This window comes from Paroedura picta, chromosome 3, assembly GCF_049243985.1.
Source record: "Paroedura picta isolate Pp20150507F chromosome 3, Ppicta_v3.0, whole genome shotgun sequence".
Lineage (NCBI taxonomy): Eukaryota > Metazoa > Chordata > Lepidosauria > Squamata > Gekkonidae > Paroedura > Paroedura picta.
Genome location: NC_135371.1, coordinates 123,271,975 through 123,286,826, shown reverse-complemented (window position 1 = coordinate 123,286,826; position 14,852 = coordinate 123,271,975). Strand labels below are relative to the sequence as shown.

The following is a 14,852-nucleotide window of genomic DNA, read 5'->3' as shown; positions in this document are numbered from 1 at the left end:
CTCTTCTGACCCACCCCTTGCCCTCTCCAACTGGATAGAGAAAATTGGGCAATCTAGTGCTTAATTTCTGGTTTTAATCTTTTTAAAAACATTAAACTAGATCTATTAAATACTGTATTTGCCGGCGTATAAGATGACTGGGCGTATAAGACGACCCCCCAACATTTCCACTCAAAATATAGAGTTTGTTATATACCCGGGCCCTCCCTGCATCTTCCTGTGACCGGCACTAGTGCACATGCGTGAGCTCTGCATAGACAAGGGGCGGGCCGGAGCACCACTGCTTCCCGCCAAGCAGAACGGGCCAGTCACACCGAAAAGGCTGGCACCCCTGTCTCGCTGCTGATACTCACCACAGCCACGCTGATGACCCGCCACGGCCGTGCTGGATAACGCGCGATACTGGATGGTATGTAGAATGAGGTGGGTGGGCATTGGGAGGCCACTATGGGCAGCTATGTCTATCCCACCCAGCTTATAGGACGGCCCCCCCCCCACTTGGAGGCATGTTTTTCAGGGGGGGAAGTAGTCTTATACACCAGCAAATACAGTAATTCTTAGATTTGTGTTTTATTTTACTTATATGTAATTTGTTCTGTCCTGAGCTGCCCTGAGTCCCTGGAGAGAGGGTGGTGAATAAATCTATCAATCCATCAATCAATCAATAAACAAATTCCAAGTGGTCATTGATAATGAACACAGCCTTCTCCCCATCAGAGGACGCCCACAGAACATCACCATTCAGAGTTTTGGCACTCAGTTCATCTGCTATCTCCATATCTACTGGGCATACCTGTCACTTAAGAAATTTTGGCGCTACCAACAGTAGTACGAAACACTGTTTGGAAGGGAACATAGTGGCAGCAGTGACTTAGAGGTTGTTAGTGGTAGGGATGATGCATCTTCTTCTCCCATTTTCTGAGATACCCAACTCCCTACTGCCCCTGCTGCTGTCAGTACGATGCCCTTCCCCTTACATTCCTCAAGCCAATGTCCAATAACTCAGACCCCTTAGTCCAATCTTCCCCAAATATGATGGGCAGTGGACAGTCAGCTAAAGATAGCCTGAAATTTTGGAGTCCTTAGGACCCTAGGCTGTCCCACGGTGGCCCGAATTTCCCAAATGAGTTAAGTTTGATAGAGTTACTTTTTTGGGGGTTTGGTTCAGGTTGGGTTTCAGAATAAAACCCTAATCAAACCAGAATTGTTTAGTGTATTCCTATCCCTGCTAGCTAATATGGACTTTAGGAATTTTTTTTAATGATGCTATGTGCATCCAACTTTTTTCCATAGATTGATTGCAAGTTCAGCCATACTTATTAAAATGTTACATATAAAAAGATTATTGGTCCTCATTGGCTCTTTCTGCTCCAGTAGCCATACAAAAAAGCTACAGTATAATAACAGCCTGTTCTCCAGTAAAAGAGGAAATCAAGGTGTGCTCACAGTAAAATGCAGTTATGTGTAAGTTTTCCCTTTGAAGACCTGAACCAGTCTGGGTTTGATGTAAGTTCATGGGACACTGTGCTGTTGCAGTCAAGGACACGTATCTAAAATCTGAATAAGCCATGAACATATTAGAATGGAGGGTTGTGGGAGTCCCCCCACAAACACACACACCTGTTAGTCATCTTGAACAATAAAAAGTAAACAAATCTTCAGATTGGTGGATAGGGATTTCCGGTTGCAAGCAGGAACACATGCCTGCCTATGTTTGAGAAATGCAAGCTGTAATTATTGATACAATGTAAACTTTTGAGGCTTCCCAAAAACTAGACACATGTGTTTGAATCAGCCATAGATGAGTATTTGGTGTATAACTCTGTATCAGTCACCTTTCATGCCAAGCCGGAAATCATCTTGTTTACTCCAACTCTCAAGCTCAAGGTGATGTCATTGTTTCCTATAGGTAAAGTGTGCTTTTTGTTTAGAAAAATAGTTGGTTTTCAAAGAAAAACTGAAGTAATTTGAGACTATTGTTCATTGGATTTATATCAAGGAACTGAATTGCAATATACTAATTTATACTGAAATTAACAAAAGATGAAAGGCATTGTCATTTGAATAAGTCTGATGTAAAGATTGGATTTGGGGGAATAAATGTAGTTAATAAGAAGGTAATTTGTAATCCTTTAGTTGATGAGATCTCATTGACTTTTATTCAGTAGTACTATAATCGGCGTAAGTGGCTAGTGAATCTCCAGCACAATTTCAGAATTAATTAGATTTTTTTGTCTGGAGGCATATTACTTGTGTTAATTACAGTATGGTCCAATTATACAGATGCCTTCTTCTAAAATACTTAAGTCTTTTAGTGAGCTTTATGGGGTTTTTTAGTAGCACTTGACACCATTCTGTCTATTGTAAAATTACTGCCTTCATCCAGGAGTGGATTCACACATTTTGAGTCTATTCTTTCACCACCACCCATAAAATGCCAAGCCCCACCCTGCTTTCACAGTACTCTGGAAATCACAATATTGAACACCTGCCCACATCTGCTTGCTGCAAGTTCCTACACCCGCAAGCCCAGCTGACTCTGTTGCATTTAAATAGATACTATGCTTTGTGCTTAGTTTTTTGTTTGTTTTGTTTTAACTTGGTGTCGCTCCCTTGCAGCAAGGCAGCAAGTAGCTGATATTGTTGTGCTCTTTGCTGCTGTCAGCAGCTGTTGACAACCGCTCACTGTGAAAGCTGGTTTTGCCTCTTGCTAGCTTTAAATATTAAAGAATGTGATATTGTTCCTTGCTTTGGGTCCTCTATTACTCATGTTGACCACATGGTCACACTAGAAGCACATACGAAGATTTAATTCTTTAGACTGAAACTCATGCATTGAAGTCTGGTGACAAGTTTCTGATTACTGTGTGATCATTTGTGTATTAAAACAATGTTGGAGAGTTATTCTCCATCACACGTTTCTCTTTTAATGTGTATAGATTCACTCATGAGGCCGAGTAGGGAGGGAGAGCTCACATTGTGATAGAACTTTTCACATGGGGAATATTTAAAGTTGAGCAAAGGTGCCATAACTATATGTAATACAAAACTGTCTGGCCTCTCTGCTGATCATGAAAGTTGAGCACTCAGGGACAAGACACGGGTTTTGCTACTCCGTGGACTTTCTAAATATGCAGGAAATATATAATGTTGTAAATTAACTAAAAGAGTGAGGCAGAAAACTATGTGGTAAGGACTAAACATGAGGAATGGAACGTCGAGAGTAAATGAATGATAGTTTAAATCCAAACAAAGATGGGCAATTTACCTGAATTTTAGTACTAACGGAATTTCTAAACTGTTTCTCCCCAACCCATACTACACATTCTTCTAATTCAGTTGCAGTAGCACTTTTCCAGTTTGCTTGATTCTTGGTTGTGTGATGGGTTTCTGAAGCTGGGTGTTCTTGAAAACATTTAGAATGAAATCTTTGAATGAAGAGTATGCGGTTTAATCAGTGCTGAATAACTGAGTGCTGAAGAAGGAAGATGGTTGCTTTTATGATATGTGCATCTCTAAAGCCATGCCAAATATGTCAAGGATAGAACTTGGAAGGAGGAGAGGTTACTTCAGATGTCTTAGAGAACATTTTTTTTTTTATTGTACTGTGGGTAGGATTCCCCCTCTCTTTTAAGGAAATGCCAAAAGTTTTAATGTTGACTTTCAAGGTGAATGTAAAATAGTTTGCTGTTTCAGTTGCCCTTTGGAATCTTCTCAAATGAAGACCAAAGCACCTGCAAAAACAGTCAGTCTGTTCTATGGTTTGAATGGTCTCTGGCATCCCTTAAAGTCATCTTTCTTACTTTTTTCTTTTGTGCAGTTCTTTGAGGTTCCATTTGACTCAAATATGAACAGGACAAAAAACAGGCCCCTGGTACGAGGACAGATCAGGTAAGGCCGTGCACACCTGCTCCCCAGAATGAGTAATGAATCTCATTGTTCCTTTTATAGATTTCCCCAGCCTTCTGACTTCCCTTGTGTTTAGATAAGCAAATATGTCAACTTAAAGAACAAAAGACCTGGAAAAGATACCATTTTTTTCTGTGCTTTGATGACTCTGAAAGCTTATAATGCCACATGGGAAACCTATTGGCTTGCCCTCTCATCATGTTCAGCAGATATTGTGCCAGGGCCTTTGTAGTTGTACAAATTAAGAGTTGCACATTTCCAGGTGTTCTTGTGTAATCTCCCAGACAAAGTAAGCTATGTACTTCAGTTTTACAAGCAAGCAGCTGACCCTAGCTGTGGAGTATTAACTGCCAAGAAAGTAATTATGGATCACCCACAGTCAAAAGATTTTTCTTAAAAAATCTAAAATTTGTAAAGGTTTACTGTTGGTTTTCTGTCCTCGATCTCTTATAGCAAAGGGATGGAATCTGTGAGCTTGACATGCTGGTGGTGTTGGCTGCTTCTCCACCATCACATCCCTATATGGCAAATTGTATTTATATGTATACAGAATACAGTTCCCAAAATGTCAGCTACAGCTTTCCCAGGGTAGAATTTGCTATCTCTTTGACATAGGAAAAACTGAAATAATTGCAGTGCCAGTGATGCCAAAATTACACTCTAAGTGGTTCAACAAAATGGCATTATATCAAGTGGGAAATATCTTGCCACTATGGTGCATGCCATGGTAACATCTGGATTAGATTACTGCAATGTGTTCTTTGTGGGGCTGCTCTTGAAGACTGTTTGGAAGCTCCAGCTGGTGTAGAATGATGCAGTCAGAATGAGTCATAAAGAGTGGGTGATTCAGATAATATGCCTCCAGTCTTGTTCCTGATATAATGGCCCACAATTTGCTTCTAGGCCCAAATTCAAGGTGCTGTTAATTAATCTTTAAAACATGATATGGCTTAGGACTATCATATCTAAAGGGCCACGTTCTCCCATATGAATCTACCTGTCTCCTCCAGTCATTTTCAAAGGGCCTTCTGGGTTGTAGCACCAAAACCTTGGAACTCTGTCCTCAGCAAGATTTCTGTGTCTCCCTCTATCATTGTCTTCTGCCAGCAAATAATTGTTTTGTTTGGCATGCCCCCAATAATTTTATTGATTATGCTCCCTGGTAGCAGTGTTATATGCATTTGTGTGTTCATGTTTTTATCGAATTATTTCATGACTTTATTTTTAATTCTATTTTAATGCTGAGGTTTTTAAAAATATTTTGGTGGCTGTCCCGGGGATCTTATTTAGTGGAAAAGGCAGCAGAGAAGTGTTTCTTAAAATAAAATAAAATGCAGCAGACATATCTAAAAATAACAATACAGCATTTCCTTTAGTCACATATCAAGTATTTAAAATATTCTCTGTCCCTTAACTAGGCCAGGTATTTGACATGGGGGAACAGAAGGGACTCATACTCCCAGAGTTTCACCTGATCATTGGCAGACATATCACTATGCATTGGCTCTTCAGGCAACAAATGAGTGTCAAGTGGGCAAGGCATTCACTGTTCAAGCCCCACTGCCTGATGAGTAGCTTGCTAGAGTCCCTTTGTGGGATTGCACAGAAGATTGTTGATGAAAACAAAATTGTACTTACCTGTAACTATTGTTCATCGAGTACCTTCTGTGCAGGCTTACATACCCTTCCTGCTCTGGCTTCAGCTGTACTAGAGGAACTGGCAGGAGGGGCGCTGCTGCACAGGAGCACATGGTCCTTGGACAGGAACAAGCTTCTGGCTCTGGTGTGCAGCACCCACTGGAGACAGTTAGCTGTAAAGTCCTATCCACCGACAGGCTTTCTCATCTTCCTGTCTTCCTGTGTGTCTGCACAGAAGTTACTCAATGAACAATAGTTACCAGTAAGTTTAACTTTTGTTTTCTGAAAATAATTGAATTTTGTGTGCTATTTTGTATTAGAGGATCTTTAGGATACTACTAAAAACTACACATTCTTTCAATTTGTGTAAAACATTGCTGGTTTATCTGTTTTCCCTTTTCCTTATTTAGTTTTTTTAAAGATAAATCAGAAAATACTTTTGCTGGTGATATTTTAAGAAAAGAATTTAAAAACATATGCCTCAGTTTGTGCGCTCTTTCTGGACAGTGTATTCATACAAATAAAATGCCAGCATCCCATGGGGCTCCTGTTTGAACAGAAACTTAAAACAACCTTGATTTTTATTTGTATGTCTGTTTATTTTCTTAAAGTATTGAATTCCAATTTTTTTTGGGGGGTGCACACTACACTTTATTTGCAAACTTTAAACTAAAGCCCTTATTCATAAACGATTCAACAAACAATTTTCAGATAGCATTTCCATGATTTGTGCCAAGAATTATTTATAACAAAATTATGTTTTCCCTCAGGCATTTGTGAACAGTTGGTCCTATTTATTTCTGTGTTTTATCCATCATCTTTGGAGGATTGGAAAAAAGTGATGGATGAAATTACATGAAAATTGAAACAAAATAGTAAATCAAGCCTTGGGGGTAAATTCACTCTCATTGTAAATAGAGTACTTTGGAAAACTTGTTCCGATTTGTTCAGTAAGATGGTGCTAATTCCAGATTTCTAAGTTCAGTTAATTTTATTTTAAAAACATCATGGGAAATATTCTAATGAGAACATCTGTTGAGCACACAATGAGCCAAAGTGTAGGTATAGCCAAAATTCAAGTAAAAGGGAGTTGCATCCTAAAATACCATTTGTGAATTTAAACTCCTCCCCCTTCTTATCACCAAAATATTTTTTCTGAGCCATCCTGAGGCCTGTAGGGCATGATCTCTGTGTACTCCCTCCCCTCCCCCAGCCCATGAAGTACATAAAAGGTACATGATTCTTGCGTAGATACAGGTGGGAATCATGATCAAACCTGTTCTCTGTCAGTGTATACATATACTAAGACTTACGTTTGTTGCCGACATATTACATATTTACTGTAAAAAAAAATCTGTTTATACCCAATTCTAGTCAAAACAGCACAGAGATGGGAAAATAGTGTTTAAATGGCTGTTGTGTTAAATTCTGGGAATCATTCCAAAAAAGTTTGGGGTATGTACAAAGAGTTCTGTGTGTCTTCAAAGCATTGTATTTAATCCTGGTCTAGTCTGTTCTTATCCTTTTAGTTTAACCCCTTGGTGCAGTAAATCTAAGGACACCTACTCAGTAAGGAAATTCTCTCTGACACCCTACTAATTTGGCACAGGCTGCTGAGCTGGGAAACCCATTGCTCGCAAAACTGGTAACTAAAACTCAATTTATACCCAATGAATCTTCCATGACTGCCTTATCATCTATCTTTTGTTGTTTACTTCCAGTGAAATTAGTGGCCAGTCAGCCCCATGCTGGAGCAAACCATCAGAGTGGAATTCCATCCCTCCAAGTGCTCATTTTTATTCTTAATTCATCCTATTTAAAGGAGGACAAGACTCTTGTTAAATTTACATATGTACACACACACATACATGAAAAAGAAGAAGAGTTGGTTCTTATATGCTGCTTTTCTCTACCTGAAGGAGGCTCAAAGCGACTCACAGTCACCTTCCCTTTTCTCTTCCCACAACAGACACCCTGTGAGGTAGGTGAGGCTGAGAGAGTCCTGATATCACTGCTCGGTCAGAACAGTTTTATCAGCGCCATGGGTGAGCCTAAGGTCACCCAGCTGGCTGCATGTGGGGGAGGGAAAAATCGAACCTGTCTCACCAGATTAGAAGTCCACACTCCTAACCACTACACTAAATTTACTACTTTCCCCTTCTATTTCAAATTCTGTTTTAGAATAGCTTTGTATGATATTTGATAGGCATCTGTTACTGCACATTTTCTCTCTGTGTGGACTACTGTAGAGAGGATGCAGTGAAGAGAGAGAAGGGATCCAAATTACCCATTATCCATCAGTAGAGTTGCATTTGTGGAAGAGAGAGGTGTGTGATTGCACTCCTCTCTCACCTTCGACCTTCATAACTGATATTCCACAAGGATTCTACTTCCTTGGGAGTCAACTTTCTGTGGGGGCAGAAGAGACTGCTGGGAGGAGGGAATCACCACAAACACCTGTGCTACTTCCGCTGATTTCTCTGCTGGATTCAATCCAGTATACCTCTGATACTTTATCCATATCAATTTTTTGTATTTAATTATTTCTTCCTATTTATAGTCCGTTGATAAACATATTGAGCGATTTTCTAACAAGATTGCGTACTTCACTACAAAACTTATACTTGCATTTTGTGGGTTCTTCAAAATTCCCAGGGTTAGTTTTCTCCCAGTGTACAATCTTTGCATTCCTTATCTTGCTATAAACCAGGACATGTCTGCAGTTTCACATCTAGAGCTTTAGGTGTCAACTGTATCCACTTCCCCTCTCCCCCAGTTAACTGACAACTATGGAGTAGGGATGGGCATGAACTGAACCACAGAGCAAAATTCATTATTTTGCCCTTTTCATAGTTTGGCAAAAGAGGTTCATGATGGCTCTGGTATCACAAACGTTTAGAGCATTTTGTGTAGCTCATAGTAGTTCATGGATGGAGCAAAAGCAGGGTTTTAAAAGGGTCCCTGAGCCCTTTTAACCCTCTGTGTTCTGTATCCTGTGAAAACTGCAAAAACAGCAGCGTGGCGCAGAGGCACTCCCTGCCATGCAGCTGTTTCAGGTTGCCTTATGTAGTCCCTCTAAGAACAGTCATTCCCAACCAAGGGTCCAGGGACCCCCAGAGGTCCCTGGCAAGTATACACAGGGTCCGCAGCTAATTCAAACACTCTAATATAAGACTGTACACACTCAACTTACTTGGGAGGAAACTTCCCCAGGATCCCTTAGCTGCCAGGCTGCCCTGCCCACCCCCACCCCCACCCCCACCCCCGGTCTATTTGGCCTTTCAATGGCTGAGCCTCCTTCCCTCTCCGCCTTGCTTGGCCACTCTCGGAAGTGGTGGTTGAGTATAACCCTTTCAGGGCTGCAGGTGAAGGAGGAAGATGAGAGAAGCCCCCTTTTACCAGGTGCAGCACCTAGACCTGGGAGGAAGGACCGGACTGCTTCAGTCTGGCTCTGCCCTTCCTCCATGGCTGCTTCAGGATGGGGCTGCTCATGGGGATCCCTCTCTTCCTGCTTGCCCTCTTCACAAATGGTTCAGGGGGAGGGAAGGTGATGAAGGCAAATGCATGCTTTGAAGCACTCTAACAGGGCTTCCTCCCTCTTCAGAAAGCATTTCAAAGATTGCAGGGAAAGCAACTGTTTCTATCCCCCCCCCCTTCCCTCTCCCTCAACAGCAGCCTCCCTGCGAGCCTCCTGCTAGGAGGAGTCCCCTTGAGAGTGTCCCCTTCTCTTTCCTGGCTTTAGGCAGGACATGCAAAAGCCTGTTTCCGGGGGGGGGGGGGGGGGCTAAGGAAGCCCCCCCCAAATCTCTCCTTCCAGTCACCTTTAGGCAGGGGTGGGGGTGGGGGAGACTCCAGTGTCCTGAGGACCAGAGCCTTGCATGCATAAGAATGAAAGTAATGAGGGTGTGGACTAAAGCAGAGGATGTTCCTCAATTGAAGTTTCAAAGTAGGGGTCAAGGGGGCCTGGGCTGCAGGGCAGTTTCAGTCATGAAAGGGATTTACGTGTGCATTTGAATGGGGCGTTTGATGGTTCTGGAGCATATGGGGGTGATGGTAGATGGGGATTTTGAAGAATGAATTCTGAATGGCTTTGTACCCCACTGAGGTCCCTGTTCTTCCCAAGCTCCATCCCCACATCTCAGTAATTTCCCAGCCTGGATCTGGCAGCAGAGTGGAGGAAAGGGTTCCCAGATCCAAATTGTGTCTGCCCTCCAAAACAACCTTTTTCTCCATGAAACTGATCTCTGTCATCTGGAGATGAGCTGTCATTCCGGGGGGATCCCCACATCCCACCTGGAGGTTTGCATCCCTAGCTGAGAGTTACTACACCTGGATCCAGTACAAAGACTGTACACAGTCTGCACAAGGATTCCTTTCTTCCCAGGTTTCCCCTTGCCCTGGCAGACATTTCTGCCACTGGGAAAATATATTCTCAGGTCTTGCCAACCCCCTGGTGTTGCCTGGAGATCTCCCAAAGACACCTTCAAATCACACAGATCACTTTCCCTGAGAATTGCTGCTGTGCATGATGGGCTTTATGACAGCTGAGATGAATGCTTCCTTGTTTTACTCAGGCAAGGTTTGCTATTTAGTGCACACAAACAAAAGTGAAACGAACTTCTTATATAGCAAGCACTTTATTTTGTTCTATTATTAACTTTCACATGTTGCTAGAGATGCCAACCTTTAAGGGGGACATGACAATCTCAAAGAAGTACAAACTGATCTCCTTTGCTTCATGAACAGAATTATACCTGCACTCTGGTCAGGTATATAAGAGAAGCCAAGTTGTATCAGGCCAGTGGCCCATCCAGTCCAGCACTCTGCCACACATCCAGTCCAGTGCTCTGTGTCACAGATTGGCCAAAATCAAGGGGCCATCAGGAGGTCCCCCAGCAGGACCAGAACTCCAGAAGCCCTTCCCCATTGGTTGGTTTCTGGTACAGAGACTCTGGGGATTTACAGTTCATGCAGCCTTCCCTGTGTGGCTCAAGGGCTCCTGATGGTCCTTGGGATTTGGCCACTGTGTGACACAGAGTAGAGTACTGGATGGGCCACTGCTCTTATGACTGGACCAATAATGCTGTTTTTCTTGGTGCTTGGGGGGCAAAAGCGGGTGGGCTTTTGGAGTTCTGGCCCTGCTGGTAGACCTCTTGATGATCCCTGGGATTTGGTGTTTGTGTGACACAGAGGACTGGATTGATCCATCATGGCCTCCCTCATGTTTTATTGTTAACTGGCAGCCCATCTTGTGAATATTCCCAGAGCAGGGCTGGCTTCTGCAATGTTACACTGCAGGGAGGTGAGGAGAAAGAAGCTGCAGCTGGGCCCAAGGTTTCTGGTGGAGGGAGGATGCCTTGCCCTGAGAGGTCTGGCTCCCTCACTCAGTCATTGGCCACAGACTCTCAAATCTACCTCAGGCACATTTTCCTTGAAGAAGAGCACACAGCCAGCCAGCTCAGAGTGCAGGTATTGTTCTGTTCATGAATCAAAGGAGATCAGTTTGTACTTTTTTGAGATTGCCAGGTCCCTCCTGGAGGTTGGCTTCTCTAGCAATGTATAAAAGTCAAATGTAGGTGGAATGAATCTAATAGATATGTCAATTCTGGTGACACACTAAGAGGCCTGGTAACACCACTCTCTGTGGTATGGTGATGTCACCTCCAGTGGGAGTGTCTGATGACATACAACTTCTGGAGGGCATCACGGAGCTGACCACTTCCAGGGGTCTTCTAAGCCTGAAGATTCAAAAGTCCTCCATGTTCAAAAGTCTGAAAATCACTGCTCTAGAATTTAAAGGGGCTGCATAAGATAGCCTGAAACAGCTGCAGGGTTTGCAGAGCCACAACCTATGAACCAGTTGGGTTTGTGGACAAGCCTCCCAGTTTAGTCACAAACCAAACTGCATTTCCCCAGTTTGTGCCTATCCCTACTGTGGAGAGTCCAAAAGAAAAGACCTTCACTTTGCTTCAGGTCAGTGTTTTATAGGCTTCAGTCACTAGAGAGCAGCATCTGAATTTTTAAATCATTGCTGCAGTGGCTGGGTTCAAGAGTTACTGGAACAGGCTATACCATGGTTCCCCAACATGGTCCCTGTGGACACCATGGTACTTGCCAGGACTTTCCCCACACCCATTTTGCTTTTCAGAACCACTGTGAAGATGTTGTTAGACAGCACTTGCTATTGTCTGCCCTTGTTCAAATGAAATGATTTCCAATGGCTGTGCAATATCAGCTGCAACCACTGGAGGTGCATGCGGATGGATTAAAAAACTGGTCTTGCGGTTCTATTCCCCTTTCCATCTTTCTTTCTTTTTATCCCCCCCCCGCCTTCTCCCTTGCCCTCCACGGTGGGGGTGTCTATTTATTTTTATCCCCTTTCTTTGACTCTTGTGCAAAGTGTGGTGGGAGCTAGTGTATTTGACCTTCTGCATCAGCCATTTTGAGATGGCACTCACTATCTCTTTTCAAAATTCCAAAGGTGCCTACAGGCTCAAAAATGTTGATCCCTTTGGGAGATGTGTTATGAATGTTAAAATAGTATGTACTTAGCAATGTATTGACATTTTAGTTTTGTGCAGTAAAACTAAACAGGCCATATCAAGAAGTTTGTAGTAAAATGGTTTATCTTAGATCCAGCTCCAGTTTTAGAGTCCTGTGGCAGTAGCCCCTTATTGGAGATCCTTCATACCATAATCACCCAGATTCACTGGATCCATAATCACTGTACCATATATAAAATAAACCTTCCCCCTCCCCCAAATCCAATCAGAATAAGAACTAAACTCTAGAGAACTTCTTCGGCATGACTTGAATAAAAGCTTTCAGATTGGTTTCAAATATTACGATCCCATGCCAGGTCACCGTCTGCTTTTGAAAGCATCACTAAGCTGAACTGTAGTTTGTTATGATGAGCCTAAAATCCATTTTCAGTGTGTAAAACAAGTCATACTGTTCTTTGGGTCCCGGAAATAAAATAGTAATTAGTACTACTTCAAGTTGCAATTTTGAGTTAGGTATTTAGACAAGAGCCAGGAAGATAGATGTAAATGTCACCAGAGCCCAAACACTTAAAATCTCCTTTCCAGTTTTTGTGCTTGAATGTCTATATTCTTTCTGCCATTCAGTGTTCAAACCTGGGCGGTGGGAAGTATTAGTTGTTTTCTGTGCTAGATGCCACATTCCCTTCTCTGCAATGCTACCTTAGTCACTGCATTACCTCAAAAGCTGTCCCTGTGTGTTTAATAATGTTATGGTGCAGTAGAGAGAGGCCTGAAAGGAGCAGCATCTTCTGTCATCTTAGCAGCATAGAGAGAGGAGACACAAACCCTGAACTTTATCATGTTGTGTAGTTAAAGGCTCTGACGTACAACTGGCTCAGTTCTAAAGAGATATTATTGGATAATTAGTTTAGGGTGGAAAACCACAAATACTCCATGTGTTGTGGGGGTTTTGTCTTCTGAAAACAACGTAGTTCAAGAGAGAATAACTGTTATTTTTCAAATGCAGTTTTACCCTAGTGGTACAAAACTTTTAATAGAATTGTGTAAAAACATGTGTGTTATGTCCCTGTTCTTCCAAGTTTCCCACTGAAGAGAAGGAAGCTGACGTTGCTTGTATGTTGTAAACAAGAAATTTTAATGGCAGCTTCATATTTTGACATGTCCAATTACTCATGAAAATATTGCCCTTGCCTTTTAAGCAGAAGATGGTTTCCTCCCTCCCCTTCTTCAGTTACCCACATTACAGACAATGAAGGGAAAATCCTCAAGGCACTTCACTGAGAAAAAAGTCACATCAAAGGGTGGACTAATGGAATGATATACTTCATATTTTGGTATCCCAAAAGGGAATAGGAATATCAGCAGTTATCTATCAGCAGACAATGTAGGTTGTGTGCTTTATAGTCAGTGAGGGCTTTTATGTTCACAAATTGATTCTGCACATGATTTTTATTTATCAAATGTGTGGGGCATTTCAAGTTATTTCTCTTGAAATGAAGATTGCAGAAGCTGCTAGCCTTTCATCTCCCAGTTTCAGATGACCGCACTGTCTAAAAACAACTCTGCAGCAACTTGGTAGAGACATTCCTTTATAAACAGTCCTGTTTGTTAAAAAGAAATTCTGCTGAACAATTTGACCCCTCATGCCTTGCTGCTTTGCAGTTCAGCTGTGTGGCCTTTGCCATGGAATTATTTATCAGGGGCTTTAATTGCATTTGGGACAGTTGATAAATTTGAGTGCATTGTGCATCAGATCACATTAGGAAACATCCCAGATGCTCATGTATAAGCCAGGAGTCATGGTGCATTTGTGTAAATAGCCCTCCATCTGCTTCTGCGGACCACTGCTGAGTAGCGATATGCACTCCTAATGGAGTTGTCTTAGCCTTCTGTGTCAGCTGCACAGTAAGGGGTAGGGCCTAGTTCGTTTGAAGGAGCGTAACGATTGTATCCTATAATCCTTGTGATTATGACCTCCAATATGAACAGGCCTTTGGGGACGCACCATTTATGCCAATTCCATTTTTTAGAAGAAATAATGGCAGACAACTTCCTTTTCTTCAGAACTAGCCATGGGGAAGTAGATTTCTGGATTCCCATCTATTGTGCCACAGACCAAAATAATTAGCCAGCATGGCAGACATGCAAATCTCCTGTTGGAAGTTTTATCTGGATAAAAAAAGAAAACCAGTATTGAAAGTGTACTGGCACAAAGACACACAGGGTACTGGTAGAACATTTCATGCTCGTACTTTGCTAAGGTTAGAGTACCATAGGATGTCATAACAATTTTTTTTTTAAATAGGTAGCCCTGTTGGTCCATAACAAAATCTAAAAACAAAAGTCATGTAATTCCTTTTTATGAATTGGAAAACAAATTGACACGACACACTCACTGAACTTTTGAATTCTCATCAGGTTGGATGTTTTAAAAGGGAAGGGAGGAAAAAGGCTTATTAAGGCATGATCTTAATTAAAGCTTATTAAAGCATGATTTTTTAAAATTTGTTGCCATTGCCCTAATAAATGTCAGCCAGATAAAAGTATTTTGGAACTCAGTGTGTTGCATTGTGTTGTTTTGGTTAGTCATGATAAAAAGTATTATATGTTTTTTGTTTATGGGAAATTCAGCAGAATATATATGCTTTAGTCAGCTAGTTTTTTTCTTTTAATCCAAATTTCAAAGGGAATCTCTACTTCAGTGGTCTCCAACTTGGTGCCTATGAACACCTTTCCCACTACCCTCCAAGAATTATAAGAAAGTGGGACGGGACTAAGTGGGGCTTTTGCCCAGCAAGTCTT

At 41.9% G+C, this 14,852-nt stretch overlaps 1 protein-coding gene across 2 annotated transcripts in view; it reads left to right on the top strand.

Moving 5' to 3' along the window:
* The window catches only part of COX10 (cytochrome c oxidase assembly factor heme A:farnesyltransferase COX10), a 176,221-nt gene that overhangs the window by 109,619 nt on the left and 51,750 nt on the right, over nucleotides 1-14,852 (top strand). For both annotated transcript variants that reach the window (XM_077327554.1, XM_077327555.1), the window contains exon 5: nucleotides 3,821-3,891. In XM_077327554.1, coding sequence (XP_077183669.1) covers nucleotides 3,821-3,891 — 71 coding nt within the window. The remainder of the gene's footprint in view (nucleotides 1-3,820; nucleotides 3,892-14,852) is intronic.